The sequence below is a fragment of the Mus caroli genome, unplaced genomic scaffold (genome assembly GCF_978045245.1).
Source record: "Mus caroli unplaced genomic scaffold, Mus_caroli_1 scaffold_20, whole genome shotgun sequence".
Classification (NCBI taxonomy): Eukaryota; Metazoa; Chordata; class Mammalia; order Rodentia; family Muridae; genus Mus; species Mus caroli.
In genome coordinates, this window is record NW_028227275.1 from 14400144 (window position 1) to 14418276 (window position 18133).

Consider the following 18133-nt stretch of genomic DNA (forward strand, 5'->3'; position numbering starts at 1 on the left):
CCACAGCGGGTGGTGACTGATGCTCTCCCAGCTAGCTCCCTCAAGTCCTTCATCTCTAAGATCCAGGAACAGTAAAACTCTGAGAGAGGCCCAAGGTGCTTCTCTTCCAGAGGCTCCTTCCTGGAGCAAGGTTGTCTCAGGCAGAGGTGTACCATGCCTGAGAGGCAGCGGAGTGGAACACTTAGCACTAGAGAGCCTTGGCTGGGCTCCTGGCTCCCCAGGCCTCAGGGAAGGGGCCAGCTAGAAGCTTGTTGGAGGGACTCTGGCCCTGGCCACACTCAGAGAGCTTACATCTGAACATAATATGCTCCTTATTAAAATGATATTTTCACCTGGATGTGTTTGAGGGGGTACTCACTGTGTGGGGTTCCCCATGATGGGAACTTCATCCCAAAGTGGCAGGCTAGGCACCAGTAGCAGGTCACTCAGCTCCTTTAAAGGCTACTCTCAACAACCCTCCACTAAGGGCCACTCAGGACCACTGCCCACTGTCAGTGGGCATGGCACCAGACGCCCGAGCCAAGGTCTGCGGGTGTGGCAGTGATAGAGCACCTGCCAAGGATGCACATGGCCATGGGTTCCAGTCCTAGCACTCCCGTGCTCGCGTGCACACACACGCGCGCGCGCGCGCGCGCGCACGCACACACACACACACACACACACACACACACACAGAGTTTTCAGAGTCATCAGCTATTCAACAAAGGATCAACCCAACATGTCACCCTCCCAGAGTCCATCCTGGAGTTAGCAGACCTCCTACCTGAAGGAGGGGGCTGGCGCTGAGCCTGAGGGTTCCCTGTGCAGGAAGCCCAGGCCCACGAAGGCTCTCTTCTCCAGCAGTGACCTGGGTAATGAGAAGCCCACTGAACGCTGGCCAGGAGTTCATTTGAGTGTATGAGCACTGCCAGCAAATGCAAGGAAGGAACCTTTTAAAGGAAGCCACGCAAGCAGTACCTGCCGACGTGAATTTCATAATCCATGGTAAATTTGGTATTGAAGTAAGACAGAGACACACATGAAATGGCCACAACACACATTTGGTTTCTGAATCGATTTGGGGTCAAAGTGACTCTGGCTGTATGGGTGGCTCTCTGGCAATGGCCACATCCGAAGCAGGGCCACCTTTGAACAGGGCCACTGCTGAACTCCACAGCCCAGGGACAACATGGGGGGGGGCACTTGGCTCTATGGAAGGAAGGGCATTTCATTAGAAACAGGGTCTAGAAATGCCTAAGTACACTGTCCACCTCCCACCCTGCCCGCCCCACTCAGATAATACACAAATCCCAGCAGGAAAGAGGCATCCTGTAGCCGCCACCACCACATGTTCATTCAGAAGCCCCATGGAAGGTTTCCACTTGGCACCTGTAGCAGCAGCTTGGGTTAGCAAGAGTGAGGGGTGGGAGGGGTTGGGGTGGGGGCTAGCTGATGTCCCAGACCACCAGAGGTTACAGGAATGGGGGATGAAGTCATTGCCTCCTGCCAATGATAAACCATGGGTTTAAAATTCATTAACATTCATTTTGGTGATAAAAATTCCTTAGGGTGGGAGCAAGATCACATCCCCAAGCAAATGTTAAATTAACCCTTCCTGAGGGAAAGGGATGGGGTTAGACATCATATTTTCAAAAGGACACTACGTGCAGAGAGGGCACCTGCAGCTTCCGCCGACACCCACAGTGACGACAGACTTGGCACGTTCTGCAGTGACATGATTTTTCTTCATTCATCCATCAAGTTCGACAGCGACACCCACCGGGCACAGAGGAAAGGTATCCCTCCTGGGGACGGCCAGGGAAGGCCGCTAAAGGGGCAAGTCCATCCTGTCGGGGTCACACGGTGGGGCTACAGCAGAGTTAGCTTGGAAAGACCAACTTCAAACTCTGCAAAAGACACTTAGAAACAAAAACATGATCTCTTGGGAAAAAAAATAATGCAACAATTTTTAAATTTCATGCAAATTGAGGGATGAAAGAAACGATAAAAGGTTCTGAAAAAATAAACATGATTCTATTTGGGCGGAAGAAGTTTGTCTCCGAATTCTTGAAAGCCATGCCCCAGCTGTGGATGTCACGTGTCCAGTTTCCATCCCTCCCCCAGCCGTCCTCCGCGGCTTCCAGGGAAAGGGGCAAAGTCTTTGGTCTCAAGGCTGTAGGACGCAGCATGGCAGACAAGCTCAACTAGCGGAAGTCATGGTCAGACCAAGTCCAGGAGGGCCGGACAAGGGGGCCCGAGGGGCCCTAGATGGCGCCTTCACTGTGCAGGCTGTGGTTGGCCTTGTTGTGTGACACACAGTTCTGTTCATTGAGCAAGTTGGCCGTCTCGTCTGGCAAGCCGTCATGCAGCTCCGTAAGAGTCAATTCAATTTTAGTATTTTCACTGTCTGAAGACTGAGGCGTTTTGTCCATCCGAGACGCCATCAAGGCATTTTGGTATTGCTGTCTGGAGATCTGGGGCCAGAAGAGGACACAGAAAACAAACCAAGAGAACTTATTTTTACGTTCTCTTGTCTCCTAACACCGTATCACACCCTGAATACCCCAGGAGGCCCAGCTCTTTTGCTCTAGGAGGAATCATCCTTGAGTAGAAACAGCCACTCTGAAAGGTTCATACTGACTGCCAAGATCCAGCCAGCTCTCACCACTAGAACCATTTCTACATCTGGCCTCTTACATTCAGAGACAAGAAAAATGGTTATCAGCTTCATTGAAAGCTGCTTGGGTCTCCGAAAGATGGCTAATTCAGGCTAAGGAAAGGCCCTGTGTCCAGGGCAGAGGCAATCCCAGGGCTTTTCAGGCCAAGCAGAGAGTCACCAGCCACAGGCTCCAGAGAACTGAGAATGGCTTTCCCTCATCCTGTTCCGGTTCCCTGCCATGGCCACGTTTGCTTTGGCTGCTCATGGGATGGAACGGAGGTCCATGTGTTTCTCAACCTGTGCTGAGCCCAGAGAGGGAGGTGGGACGTTTTGACAGCCAAGGGGAAGCTGTCAGGGAAGTGGCTGTACCTGCCAGATCTAGCCGTGTAGCCCTCCCCACTCACCTTGACGAACTGTAGGTCAGAGAGGGCTCGTACTGAGTAGTCAGGGATGTAGACTTGAAGGAAAGAAGAACTGAGCTGGTTGTTGCTGCTCCCCAAGGTTGGCGTCATGGCGTCAATCCGGTCACTCCGACTGAGAGAATCTGAGTGATTCAGGCCACAGGGGCGAGGAGGTGACTTATTTTCACCTAGAAAAAGGGAGAGAAAACAGCCTTTAAAGCACTGTAGGTAGAGCCGCTGGAGAACGCTCGCTTCAAATGAAAAGCAATCCCACAAGCGCCCACACATCTCTCCCACAGATACACACAGCTCAGCTGCGACAGAGCAGGGTATAAAGGCCAAAGCTCAGTAGCTGGGAACCCGCCTTTCAGGGGAGCATCACGAGGTACACAGATAGGGCTGAGGATAAGGCCTGGGTCACGGACGCTACCCGATACTAACAAGGACCATAAAAGGCTCTCCATTATCTGTCCAGGAGCCAAACAAAATTATCAAAGACCCTCTGTCTCCTTTGCCTCTTAGCCATCAGCCAGCTCAGGTATTCCATCACGCTAGGTGACAGGAAACCCTTGAGAGGCCTGCTCGGTGTCTTGGTGATACGGGTTTCTGCAGTGATCTCCTTGGAGCAAGCATTCTGAACCTGGATCCCTCTGGAAAAGCAACGCAGTGCTTTCTCCGTACCACCAAACCATCTCTCCAGCTCCCGTTCCTTGCAGCTTTAACAATGAATTATGTTAAAGGTAAAATACCACTGGGTGTGGTGGCACACCCCTGTGATCCCAGCACTGAAGGGGCAGAGGTGTGTGGATTTCTGAGTTCGAGGTTAGCCTGGTCTATAGAGGGAGTTCCAGGACACCCAGGGCCACACAGAGAAACCCTGTCTCAAAAAACTAAACTAACCAGCCAACCAAGTAATAAATAGATCCCATGTCCTCCCTGAGGAGGCCTTTTCATCCTGCTGTTTCAGCCATCTGCACACAGTAGATGGGCTCTGAATTGCAGAATGCCACAAGAGTAGAGGGGACCCATGTTCCCATCTTCCGAAGCCCTTAAAAGATGCCCAGAAAAGAGTCAGCCTGTGGCAGGTCCTGCCCTCCAACTATCAAAGTCTGTCACTGTGGCCACAGCCTACCTCCTACTTCAAGTGACTGGTTTACACAGTGCCACTGAGCAACTTGAAACCAGCCGAAGAACCTGAAGTACTGCGGTCCCCTGAAGCTTTCCACTCTTCATAGTGGTACTAAAGTCCTCAGCCCACCCTCACCGCCGTGTCCACTGGGGAACTCCTCTCAGGACTCCCAGGCCACATCCCCCTCTTCCACCAGTTCTGCCACACAGCTCACATGCTGGCTTCCCACAAGTCAGCGTCCGACTCAACAGTGCCCCCTACTGTCCCAGCCACCTCCTGAGAGAACAGCACTCTTAGAGCAGAACTTTGAACAGGGACCCCACTCTGCCCAGCTCCAGAGTCCTTTCTGTAAACTGCACAGTGGTACCCAGCTCCCGGGAGATACAGCGCTGGGCACAGCACCACACCCAGTGAGTGCTGGATGGATGTTGACATGCCCCGCTCTCTCCTGTTAGCCTCTCCCAGACCACGCTCCTGGATCAGGCCTTTATCTCTAAGTCATATGTTTCTGCATGTCATTTTGTTTAATATATTTAATGTTTTTCTGATAGGATTTTATGCTTTTTGTAGGTCTACAATCAAAACTTCCAACGTAAAGAACAAGAGATCCTTACTAAAATATAGTATAAAAGTCAAACCAACAGATCATTATTTTAAACATATATTATGAAAGTAAAATTAAAAATTGAGGGGTGTGTTTAGTTGTATGAAGATATTTTGAAAAAGCTAGTAGAAAGAGTAGACAATATAAAGCTCTCTTTTCTATGAAATATGTATGTATGCTTTTTGTTGTTGTTGAAATAAGGTCTCACTGTGTAGCCCTGACTGGCCTGGACCTCACTATGTAGACCAGGCTGACCTGGAACTCACAGAGATCCACCCATCTATTTCTCTCTCTTGAATGATGTCCACATAGGTGTTTAAAACAGTGTTTACTTCTGTGGTTTCAAGGTATTAAAGGCAAGGCACCTGGGTGGCAGGGTCACTGCTCCTTGGCAGGCGGGGGTCAGAGCCTGGATTCTTCTAGACTCCCAGTTAGTGAACACTGCTTTCTGATTGGTTTGTTGGGGCTGCGTACGCGCGCACGCATGCACACACATGTGCACATGCATGTGATGAACCTCTTATTGTGCCTGTTGTCACAGCCACCCATTGCCCACACTCCTTCTACAGAGCCATGGGCCTGACATGCCTGCCTGGGAGCACACCTCCCGGCGTTAATACTGCTCAGCATCTCAAGGACAAGATTAAAATCTTAACACCAAGTAAAGAAAGAGCGGGCTTACGGCACGTGGCCAGCGACACTCGCTAAGCCTTCTCGACAGGAAACAGCAAACCTTGGGAAACCATTGTACACCTGTTCCCTACAGACTCACACTCAATTTTCACTCACAAAAAAGTAGTCATAAAAGTTTAACTACTTAATGTAAAATAATTGTAGAAAGATGGGAGACTAGGACCTTTGTGACAGTGCAGGACAATCTGCCACGGGCCAGAGAGACTTCACCAGTTTTCTGTGGTTGTTTGCTACTCTTCAATGAGAGCTGTGTGTTTTCTCAAGAAACTGCTAAAAGTTTCTCTCCAGACAGTACTCTGATGTAAAGAGGGATCTGGCCTCTTCTCACTAGTCTTAAGACCTGAGCAGAATGGTGAAGGACACACAGTGTTCCATCCCAGGTGTGACCAAAAGCAGCAGGCAGGAGCGTCCCTGCTCAGAAAGGGCATGCTTGCCTCCAGGGTGGACTTCCTCTTGGTCCCAGCCTCCTGCTGAAAACACTGGACCCTGCTGTGGCCTGACAGGGACAGCCCTGGGTCTGACTTAACTCGCAGTTGCTTTCATTCTAAGGATTTCACGAAGCCTTCTCTACCGCGTTATCCATTCCTAATGCAACTTACAAAACAGCAGCTCGGCCGTCTGAGTTCTGATAGTTACTACTTGTGTACTTTGGATGTCTCAGCGAGTGGGGCAATCAGTTTCCATCCTTTATCCAAAATCCGTGAGATAAAGGACTAAATTTCTAGCTGCAAATTGGTCCAAATGCACCACAAACCACAAACTGTTCAGCAGCCCTGAAGACTCACCTGCAGGGAGCCCAGAGAGCCCAGACCCACAGAGCAGAAGCCGGAGCAAGCTCCGCCCCCGGCTGGGTTCATGCTTTGCTATCAAATTTGTATGTCAAGGTTTTATGACAGTAAGAAAGATGAGACGCCAATTTTTGCTGGGCTTGGTGGCACCCAACCAGAATCCAGGCACTTGGGAGGCAGAGACCAGAAGATGCTGAGTTCAAGGTCATCTTCAGATATACAGTCAGTTCAAGTTAGGCCAGCCTGGGCTACAAGAGACCTCAACTCAAAAACCAGACAAAACAAAAACAAAATCAAAATCAAAACCTTTTGAGCTGGACATGGGGGTGCACCCCTTTAGTCCCAGCACTCAGGAGGCAGAGGCAGGCGGATCCCTGTGAGGTACGGTCTGCTGGTCTACACAGGACAGCCAGGGCCAAGACCTTACCTCAAAACCAACCAAGCAGACAAACAACCCCTCTCAGTATTGGCTTACTTTGCTTTTCTGGCTTTTTGCTTCAGTTTATTTTTTCTATCCTACCTAGGAATCCTTTCTTTTGACTACAAACTGGTAGGCAGAATAATGAACGGTGCCTCGTTTGCACCATAGGCACCTTCTGGAAGGGGCAGGATATCATTGTTACTGCAATGGCCGCAGGCCCGTGGGCCAGGACCTTCAAGGCAGGCCGGCCTATCTACTCCTGCCCAGATGGAGCAGGCATCGTGAAGAGAGCTGCAATTCTAAGGAGACGTAGCATGCAGATGACGTACTGGGCTTTGACGAATCCACTTCAATATCCCTGCAACTTTGTAAACAATCAGCAAACATGAGTGAAGAATGGAAGGCAAATATAAATGCATGGGTGTACGTGAATGCATGTGTGTGTTCTGCTCATTGGTTTGAGTTAAATAGCTCTGTGAATGAATATCTTATGCTTAGACATGCCAAACTTGAAGTGTGTGTGTGTAGGCCAGAGGTCAACCTTGGATTTTCCTCACTTTGTTTAGACAATGTCATCCCCTGGGACCTGGGGCCCCCTGATTTAGCCCATCTGGCTGGCAGTGAGCCCAGGGTTCCTGCTGTCTCCACCTCCCTAGTATGGGGGATAAAACCAGGCTACTAGGTTGGCTTCTGGGAGCTGGTGCCCCAGGGTTGTCATCCTCCTGCAGCTAGCATTCAGCAACTGCACCATCTCTGAAGCCCTATGGTAGGGTTCTGAAGGCAGGGTTTTACTCTAGCTATTCTGGCTGCAAACTCACTCTATGTAGCCCAAGCTGGTCTTGAACATGTGGCAATCTGCGTATTTAAGCCTAAACACAGAGATTAGAGGTGTGGCCACCACACCTGGCTGACAGCAGACTCATAGAAACATTAATTAATTTTCTTCCAACGTAAGCATGGGCTCCTCCAAGTACCAGTGCTCTAGAGCATGATAGAGTTGGACTGTAAATTGCATCGGTCAGATTAAAACCTACGAGCTGTATGGGAAAAGGGCAATGCAGGAGAGCTGCATCACCCCACACAGATGTCTGACAAGCTACCCTTCTTCAAGACAGGATCTTCCTATGTTATTATGTGAACTCTCCTGCCTCCGCTCCTGCGTGCTGGGATACAGGTGTGTACCACAACAAGCTCAATTAAGGCTGAGCAATTTTAATTAAAGAAAGATTAAAACTTTTCTTTGTAGTGGGCTTATTAGGCCTGGCCATGCTCTCCTGCTGGGGGGTAATCAGCTGCTGGTTAGGAATGTGCACAGCACTGAGCCCAAACAAAGGTAAGAGCCCAGAGCAGCAGGGTCATCTGCCTAAGGAGAGCAGAGAGTCACAGTGTGTGTGTGTGTGTGTGTGTGTGTGTGTGTGTGTGTGTGTGGTGTGTGTGGTGTGTGTGTGTGTGTGTGTGTGTGTGTGGTGTGTGTGTGTGTGTGTGTGTGCACGTGCGTGTGTGTTGGGGGCTTGTGGGTGGGAAGGAGAAGTACTCCCAAACCAGGGTAAGTGTGGGCTTTTCTCATTTGCCAGGACAAGTTCATGCGCTCCCAAGATTCTGTCCAAATTTTGGGAAAGGAAAGCAGTCTAGACTCGGGTGCAAACTCCACATCTTATAACATGCTGAAGACGGGTAAGACTCTGGGCAAACCTGGGGCAGAGCTGCAAGGCCCAGACCTGTGAGGTGGGATGAGAAGTGGGACAGGCAGCCACCATACAGACTTTCCCTATGCCCGGTCACCATGGATCCTGGCCCAGAGTTCCTTTCTAGCCCTCTGTCGCTTATGTTTTCTGGACAGCTCCATCTTAGGCAGCAGCCTTGGTGTTTTTAGGCTGGCAGGAAGCTGGGAACAGCGCTGTGGAAACAGAGTGTGCAGCCCGGTGGCCAGGCTTCCCCAGGGTCTAGGCAGGCAATGGATCAATGATTGGGTTAGGAGAAAGGAAGCATGCAGAGTTACCTGGAGAGCCCGCAGCTAACACCTCTGTCCTGCTGACAACAAAGGTGCGAGACAGGGACAAAGGAACTGGAAAATGGAGAAAAACAGGGTGAGACCGCATCGAAAGGCAGAAACAGATCTTCCCATCCAGGGGACCACAGTGGACGCTGTCTCACTAACGTGAGCATCCCACCCCGCAAGTAGCAAAGCCCACGTGCTGTTATATAAAAGGAAGGGACACAAATGACTTCCCCAGAACAGTATGCCACTGGGAAGAATCTTGTCCTTGTGCTCTTTTCTGGAAAGTTCTTAAACCTCCAACACCCAATTGAGGTCTACAGCTCCAAAACAGGCTGTTCTCAATGTCTGAGTCACAATTAGCCAAGCCTCAGCTGGTAGGGGCTCTAAGAATAGGCCCACACTGCACTGCGGCACTCACCATGCAGCCTCACAAGCCCCTGATTACCCAACTCACTGGTATTATTGGTTTCATAATTTTGGCTTGATACTTTGAATTGCTTGAGATGATTGCAGATTTCAGAACAGAGGCAAATGTGTAGAATGCCATGTGCAGACTGCCTGAGAATGGCAGACAAAGGTTAGGCTCAGCACTGCTCACTCTGATGGGAGACTAGCCCCACCACAGGGAAGACCCGAAGGGCAGGCCAGGAGGGACAGGGCATGCCTTCCCACATGTCCCAAGGACTGTGGGCTTTATTTTACTGCTTTATGTCAGGACAAGGTCTCAACCTAGAGCCCTGGCTGACCTGGAACTTGCTCTGTAGGCCACTCTGGCTTCAGTCTCACTGCAGTCCTCCATCTCTGTTTCCCCAGTAGACAGCTGACTTTCCATTCACATGTGGACATGTGCACCGGCCATAGCACATACGTGGGGAACAGAGGGCAACACGTGGGAGTCGTTCTCAAGTCACCAGGCTTGGTGGCAAGCACCTTTACCTGCAATTTTCTCTTGAGCAGACACAGGCAGGCCTTAATGTCCTGTACTGATAGGACATCTCAGTGAACACACAGACCCCCAGACCCAGGTCAGCCTTTGAAGTGAATGATGGGGGCCTCCTGGTGAATAGTCAGCTCTTTGCTGCCTTTTGTTGTTATTTTTCAGTTGGTTTGAAAGGTCTCTTATGGTCTAGTGTTAACCTCAAACTTACTACTTAGCTCAGGCTAGCCTCATGGTCCTCCCACCTCCTTCACAAGGGTTGGAACTAGTGTGGCCACCATTCCCAGCCTTTTGCTGTCCTGTTCTGTGTGGATTTTCCCTACACTACTGTTCACTGTGAGCTAGGCTAGTGTTCAGGTCTAAATAACCAGTCATCAGCAAAAGAGTGCTGCTCTCATCTGTTTACAGAGATGCCTTAAAAATAGGGGTCTGTTAACCTGGGCTAACTCGAGGCACACAGTCCCAGAACAGTCACAATGATAATACCTTCCTGTGACATAATGTCTCTTCCTGTTGTTCTGTTTTCACACTTTTGAGACAAGGGCTTGTATAGACTACGCTGACTCTGAACTTGTAGCCATTCACCCGCCTTTCCCCTGTATTTTAAAGTCACAGCACACTGTCTACACAGCACCTCATTGTATCCTCCTGGATATTATGGGACACCAAGGGCTTTTCCTCAGTGTTACACACCCTGCATCCTGGGCTGTGACTCAGGCCTTTTTCCATGCCCAGTCACCAAGTCCCTTCCAGTGTCACCACGCAGTGGGAAGGAAGATCACTTTCAAGTTCACAACAAAGACCTTCTAGGAGGGACCACGCAGGCCCATGTGCACACTCAGAGACAATGTCCCTTAGGACAGCGAAGCCTGCATGAGAGAGCAAGGAATCTTGACAGCTTACTGGCTTTCTAACGTTTACATCCTTATGCCCGTCACACTGCTGCGTGGCACAGCAGGGGAAGACAGATGCCACAAAGACAAACTTGCCTGAAGGGTTGCCATCGCTGTTACGTTTTTTTCAGTTTGACAACCTTCCTTTAAGATGGACTGTGGTTAGCTTTGGCCTTTGTAAAGGTTTCCTTGGACAGACTGGCCTTTTGTATTCTGACCACCAGGTGGCACCACAGCACCTCCGTTTACCTGCCTAACCTGCTCCTGGCCAGGGCAGGCAAGCAATAGCAAAGTTGGGTGCTGACACCCCTGCAGGCCCCTCAGACTCTCAGAGAACTTGCTCAACCCCCGTGGTGGCATAACCGCGCACCACAAGCAGCCAGCTCTCTAGACAAACAGTAGCAGCAAACTTCCTCAGCCTCTGGAAGATGTAACGGAAAATCCCCAGAAGAGCTACTCTGTGTGATAGACTTAGAATGACTTGGAATGGAGACCAGGCGACACTTCCCAAGACAGGCGGGGGTGTACCAGACACAAGGCTTCTGGAAGCTAACTGGCAACTCAGGAGACCCCAGCGCACACACCCACAGAAGATGCGCAGCTTCCGCAGGTGCCTCTAACAGGAAACAGCCTGGGGATGGTTAATCTAAGGGTCAGCGTCCCTTGGGTTTACAGTCGCCATGGCAACACACCTCTGGTATGTCTCTTGAGAGAGAGTACTCCCAGGGAGGTGAATGGGAAAGACACACTCCTGAGAGTGTGGGGACACAGTCCACAGGCCGGGGCTCTGGACTGATTTAAAATGAGGGCGGGCGCTGAGCAGCAGCAGTCCTCCCTTCTTCCATAGCCTCAGGTGGCCTTAGTGCATTGCTCAATGATCAGATGGGGGAACTGCAAGCACATAGTAGGGATGGGAAGGAAGCACACCCACGCAGAGCCCAGATGACCATGGCAGCACAACCCCGGGCAGAGGAAGACAGAGTCAGACCACTACATCCTGTGTCCATACAACGTTCAAGAAGAGAGGGGGGACCTCTGGGGGACAGCGATTCAGAGGAGGACGCTTACTCTCTCCTCTCTCTATCACTAAGACCTTAATAGTCTGCCTCTCCTAGTGTGCACAGCTGTGTTCGCTGGGTGTGGAGACCTATGAAGGCGTATACCCGGGATGGGTACAGCTTCCGTCTCTACGATGCGTGTCAATGAGAACCGATTCATGCTGGGCTCAGGGGAGACTGAGGGAGAAGGGCTGCATCTTCCTGAAACAGAGCCCTGCGCTCAGATGCCGGGGCCACTCACCTGGAGAGGCTGTGAGGGCCATCACACCATAGTAGGAGAAAGCACTGGCTTCAAACTTCATGCCTTCTTTCCCAGCTTCCACCTCCACCTTCCCCTGTGGGAAGAAAAGGAGTGACTTCAGCTTCAATGGCACAGAAAGCTAGTCCTTCCTGGGCTTGGCCACACTCCTCTCCAATGATCCCAAGAAAGACAAGCTCTGGAAAATAAAGGGGCGGGCATATTCATCTAAACTAGAAAACTGCCTTAGGCTGGACCTCTGGAAATAACGATGAAAGGATCAGTATCTGTGGGCCCACTTAATCTTTCCCCCACAGCCCCAGCTCTTCAAGGGCCCTCGGTAATGAAAAGCAGCGGTAAGCCAAATGCTGAGGATGCTCTCAGGGAAGTGGAGGCAGGAGGGAGGACGGGAGAGAGAGGAGGAAGTGGGGAAGAGAAGGCAGGCCTGCAGACTAACACCACACCACACTTTAAACTCACTAATGCCCGGGTTAGGAGGCAGACACAGGTGATCCCCCTTCCAAGTCTAGAAAGAGGAGCCCTCAGCACCTGCCACCCCATGAACATGAACTATCCCATCACCTCCCTAGGGTGCTGGATTAGTGAAGACCCTTCTTTTGCACACCCCCTCCGCCTCTCTTTAGGCACAGGAGATCCTAGCCAGACCCTATGAACCATCTTCGACTGTGTGGTGCTGCAGCTCTAACCCTGCCCCTCATGTCCTCCAGGCAAGCGCTCTGCCACTCAGCTGCACCCCAGCACCTAAACCCAGAATCTTAAAGCAACCTGCAAAGGAGCAAGAGTTAGAGCATTGCAGCCATGCAGCCATACCCTACCCAGAGGAGCCGCAAGCCGAGAGGAGCTGTATTCCAATGTGTGGGAGGCAACCACACGAACATGCCATGAAGAACAGACAGTATGGCCAGGCATGGAAGCACATGCCTGCAGGCCTAGCGCTCACAAAGCAGAGGTAGGAAGATTGCTACCAGCCCAAGGCCAGTCTGGTCTTGTTTCCCGTGCCTAAAGAGAGGCAGAGCGGGTGTGCAAAAGAAGGGTCTTCACTAATCCAGACTTGAGTGTACCCTAGGGAGGTGACATAACATAACATAACAAAGTTCCAGGCCAACCTGGGCTGCAGAGTGACATCCAAGCTAAAAACTGTTCTCAAAGCTGGAGGCCGAGACGAAGGCTTAGTTGATAAATGCCTGCCAACCAAGCACAAGGACCCAAGTTTGGGTCTCCATCACCATGTGAGAGACATGTGCCCACCACATCTGAAACCCTTGTGCTTGGCAGGGATGGATACAGGTGGCTCTTCAGACCTCACTGGCCAACTGATGACTCAAAAGATATGGCGGCAGACAATAATAGAAAATACCACTGGCTGTCACAGGTATGTGACACAGGCATGTGCCTACATGTGCACACACAGACACGCTCAAGGAAACAAAGATTGTAAGAGTTTCCGAGAGACCCATTTACTTCCTGTTCTGGCACGAGGACACTCTTTCTGGAGAAGTTTATGGATAGGCAGGATCTGGCTGACCCACTGGTATGAAGGAAGGTCTAACCCAGGTTGACAGCAGAAAGGCTTCCAGGTCTGCACAGACAGGGGACAGAGGGCACAGGGCTCCTGGGACAAGGGCAGCTTTTGCAGAGGACATGGGTTCAGGAAGAGAGCACAGACCAGGCTAGCATGGCTGTACTGAGAGAAGGCCCTGGGGAGGAAGGGACACAATTAGGGAAGCTGTCAGGGAGGGCAAGGGAGGGAGATGGAGGAAGCCAGTCCACAGGAGCGTATGCTTGAATGACTAAGCGATGGGCATCTTGGGGGACACCAGAAGGCTGAGAAATGAGGACAACTTCCAGCCAGGACCAGGTTTTCCACAAAGGGTCCAGTGGCGGAGGAGAAGGAGGAAGGTTCACACCAACCTGAGCTGGGGCTGGAGATGCGGAGGTGACGGGAAGGGTCACAGAAAGAAATGAGAGACAAAGACCAGCCTGACGTCTGTGACTGAAAGGATGAAGAAAGCCAGGAACCAGAAAGGGGCTGACAGAAAAGTCTCACCAAAGAAACCAGGTGAGGGAGGGTGCCCTGGCACAGGCACAGTTGGCAATGACAGCCACCACATGGATGTGACAGGAGCACAAGGACTCTGACAGGGAGCTGCTGGGCCAGCAGGAGCACCTCTACACAGAAGTGAAACAGGAGGAAGACTGGCATCAGGAGGAGCAGCCAGGAGAAGGCCTCCCAGGACCTGAGGCGCTCTTTAAAGTTGGCACAGAAACAGTCTAGAGAATAGTGTGCCTGGCACATGGGAGGGAGGGCTCTTTGAGGGGTGGGCCCTTAAGAAGGGAAAGAGAGGCAAGTGGCAGCAGGCACAAAGATAGCATTTACAGAAGGAAAGGGTGGAAGTGCTCAGTAGTATAGGTGTCATGATATTCTCGTCCTGAAGAGCCTTGGCGTGCACAGCACCGACGCACACCACTTCTAGAGATGGCTGCTGCCCGCTTCTCTACTGAACTATGCAGAGCCAGAGCATCATGGTGACGTCTGTGTCCAGTGCGTCCTACTGCTTTCGCAGACCACACAGCCTGTGTGTTCCAGGTCTCTGCAAGTGGGTGTGAGCTCCTACTTTGTGATCAACCATTCCCAGCACTCAGAGCCAGACTGTGGAAAGAAGCCTGGGGCTGGCCTCTCAGGAAGGAGGCAGGCCGATAACCTGACAGGACTCTGTACTGTGCTGGGAGCCTCACCCAGTAACCACAGAAACACAGACTCCTAAAGACTGCTCCCACCAACCATGCCCAGGCACTCTGGGTTTATCCCTATGAGGTAGGAGGGCAAGAAGCTCTTTAGGTAATTTCAGGAGGATGTGAGGTTTGGAGTCTCATTTTCTGGCTGTTTGTGAACAAGGGCTGCAGATCTGGAAACTGATTTTTGGTCTCAAAGACTCCCACAAAGGCACAGGGGCCTGGTCTGCTGACTAAGGAAAGATAGATTCCATACCCACCCCGAGACGACAGCCATCCCTTAAGTCCTTCAGGGCAGACACCAGGCAGGGTAGGGACAGCTACCCACTCCCCTCTCGGAGGCCAAGGAGTCTCAACCATCAGTGCCCTGCGGATGCTGGGCTGCGGCTGCCATGGTGGGTTCCCTGAACTGGCAGTAGATAAGAGCCACCAGGTTTTCATTTCATTATCTGCTGTGGCCATCACTGCAGAGAAGACCACATATTTTTAACGGGCCCTCCGATGTAGAAAATATAGTCTCAAAACATGCCCTGCAACTGACCATGGAAAGCTCCACCCTCTCTCCCTTCCCTCCCACCACTGACAGAGTTGAAACAGCAGCACTCAGGCTCGGTGGCCACTTTCAAAGTTAGAGCAGATTCAAACGTAAGGCAGGAAGCAGGAGGGAGGCAGGACTCTGAAGGAGGCTGAGGGGGAGTGAACATGATTAAAACAGCACACACGGGCTGGAGAGATGGCTCAGTGGGTAAGAGCACCCGACTGCTCTTCCGAAGGTCTGGAGTTCAAATCCCAGCAACCACATGGTGGCTCACAACCATCTGTAATGAGATCTGACTCCCTCTTCTGGAGTGTCTGAAGACAGCGACAGTGTACTTACATATAATAAATAAATAAATAAAATCTTTAAAAAAAAAAAACAACACACACACAGTGAAATCCTCCACAGACAAGCGCGCGCACACACACACACATGAGCTAACACATGAGAAATAAAATCCCAGCATGGATCTGAGCAGTCCAGTCAGTTCACTAGTTTGGAGCACTTGTTTATCTTGCAGAGGACCCAGGTTCAGTTCCCAGCACCTACAAGGCAGCTTACAACCATCCATAACTCCAGTCCCAGGGTATCTGAGTCCCTCTTCTGGCCTTCAAGGGCACCAGGCACACACACAGTGCACAAAAATACACGCAGGCAAAACACTCATACACAAAATCTAAAAAAAGCACTAAAACCTCAGATTAAAGGATCCTCCCCGGGGAGAGAGGAGAGGGGATTTTCGGAGGGGAAACTAGGAAAGGGGGTAACATTTGAAATGTAAATAAAGAAAATATCTAATGAAAAATAAAATAAATTTAAAAATGAAAAAAGACCCCTCCCCGCCGCCCCCAGTCCCAGCACTGGCTAGTTCTCCATTTGCTCGAGTTTAAAGCTGCTGCGCCGCCCCCCTCCCCCCCCCCGCCCCTCCACAGAGGGAAGCTTTTCTGACAGGCAGGTTCTGGGGACAACAGGAACATCTGTTTATTTAAGTGTCAGTAGTTTCAAATAACCTCACCGGGCTGAGCTTAGGGCCAACCCTACAGGGAAATGGTTTAGAATCAAGTGGCTGCCCCCACACAGCGTTTCCTTATAGGAAAGGCTCTACATTACTGATATCACATTCGAAATATTCATAAAAGCTTACTCTATAAATTTTTTTTAAAAAACCAGAACAGGACATGAGGGGCTTCAGCCTTTCTCAGAGGAGCTAGGGTGGTTTGTAAATGGGTAGGGTGAGAAGGAGGCCTATCTGGATATGCTGGCATGTCACTATTATCCCAACTCAGGAGGCAGAGATATGAAAATCACAAGTTCAAAGCCAGGCTATATAGCAAGGCCCTGTCTAAAAATAATTCTTAATAACAGTCTTAAAGAGGCTCTGGAAGGAGATGTAATTCTGGAACAAGGATGGCTTCCTACATAAGAAGTCAGTGACAGAATCTCCGCTTCCTCGGATCCTAGTCAGATATGACATTATCTGAGTCAGTATGGCCCAATAACCCGTGCAGCAGATAACCTTGTGGTTACTGTGGCCGGTCCACTCCTGGGCTGGGTGCTTCCTGTGCTCGTTGTAGTCACAAAACCACCACTGGGGCTCGCTCTCAGAGAGGAGAGAGCCGGCTGCAGATGTGGCTCCATTGGTCGGGTGTTTGCCTGGCATATACAAAGCCTGGTCTGAATAAAGCCAGGCGTATGCCTGTAAAGCCAACGTGTAGGAGGCAATGCTCGAGGCCAGCCTGGACTGTCTGCGATCTCGTGACAGATGAAAAGAGGGAAAGGAAAGGGAAAATGGGAAAGAAGCCAGGGAAGTGGGTGCCAAGAGCACAACGTGGGGTGTCTCCTGCCCAGGCCACTCAGAGCTGCCCGTCTGCTCCCCGTGTGGCTGCGGCACTTACAAAGGCATGACTAGATAGTCATGGCTTTGTATCTGGTGGCTGCACATGGGAGCCTAGGATTTTGCCAGCTCACCTCAGAAATGGATATTTTAAAAAATGGTGGGCAAAAATATTAATTTATACATATCCATCTGGTTGCCTACAACCATACTGGTGTACCAAGAGGCAAGACTCAAATCCCAGTGGCTAAGCTCAATTCTGCACCAACTGGGAGCATTCGACAAGATCCTGGGCAATTCTCATGCACTTAATCTGTATGTGACATGAGCAAGAGTAATGCCAGGGGAAGTTCCTGTCCACTAAACGCCTGGCAGAGGTGGGGCCCAGGCTTTCTGTTTACTGTGCTTGAGACTGCTCACAGTCTGCGCTGGGGAGAGCAGTGGCTTATTTGGCTATTTAGATATGTTACTTTCCGGAGGACGGATAAGACCCACACACACATACACACATCCACTATAGAAATGACAGCGATCTGGTCCAGCTTGCCTTTTGGTAAGAAAAACTGTGTCTAGCAGTTACAGTTACGGTGCATATAAGTGAGAGAAGACACACCTAACCCATGAGAGACTTGGAAGCCCCAGGGAGTGGGGAGACCTGGTGGAGTAGGGGGTTGGAGGTGGACATCCTCTTGGAGATGGGGGGTGCAGAGGGGGAGAGAAGGAATGGGATGAGAAACTGTCAGAAGGCAGACCAGGAGGGGGATAATGAATACAAATTAAAAAACAAAAACAAAAACAGGCAGGCTCTCACAGGCGGTACACTGGGACACAGTTAAGTCACCCATTTTTTATGAATCACGCACAAGCTGTGGTAGTTCACGTCTATATTCCAAAGGCAGGAGGAGGATCAGGAGTTCAACAAGGTCGTCTTTACTTGCATAGCCAAGTATGAGGTCAGCCTGACAATACAAGATATGCTGCCTGCCTCAGAAAAGCAAAACTGACCCCTCCCCAAAGAGCATTCTGTGTTTGACTATCTCTAACTCTTCATTTTATCGTACTGGTTATGTAATTTAAAATTATCATCTAATTGTTCCTGGTATGCTGGTGGAAAAACACTCCCATCACACTGTGTGCCTTGGGGGCACAGCAGGTGAAGCACCTGCCACAACACCCGAGGACTATGGTTGGGTCCTGGAACCAACGTA

General features: G+C 50.7%; 1 protein-coding gene across 2 annotated transcripts in view; it reads right to left on the reverse strand.

The window, feature by feature from the left end:
* Nucleotides 1–1021: 1021 nt before the first annotated feature.
* The window catches only part of Cnnm2 (cyclin and CBS domain divalent metal cation transport mediator 2), a 120820-nt gene continuing 103708 nt past the window's right edge, over nt 1022–18133 (reverse strand). Inside the window, exons 5-8 of one of the 2 annotated variants that reach the window (XM_021151392.2) lie at nt 11803–11896; nt 8674–8739; nt 3043–3227; nt 1022–2453 (exon numbers count right to left, since the gene is read on the reverse strand). In XM_021151392.2, coding sequence (XP_021007051.1) covers nt 2244–2453; nt 3043–3227; nt 8674–8739; nt 11803–11896 — 555 coding nt within the window. In that variant the 3' untranslated portion in view covers nt 1022–2243. The remainder of the gene's footprint in view (nt 2454–3042; nt 3228–8673; nt 8740–11802; nt 11897–18133) is intronic. The other variant, XM_021151393.2, reaches the window with a different exon arrangement.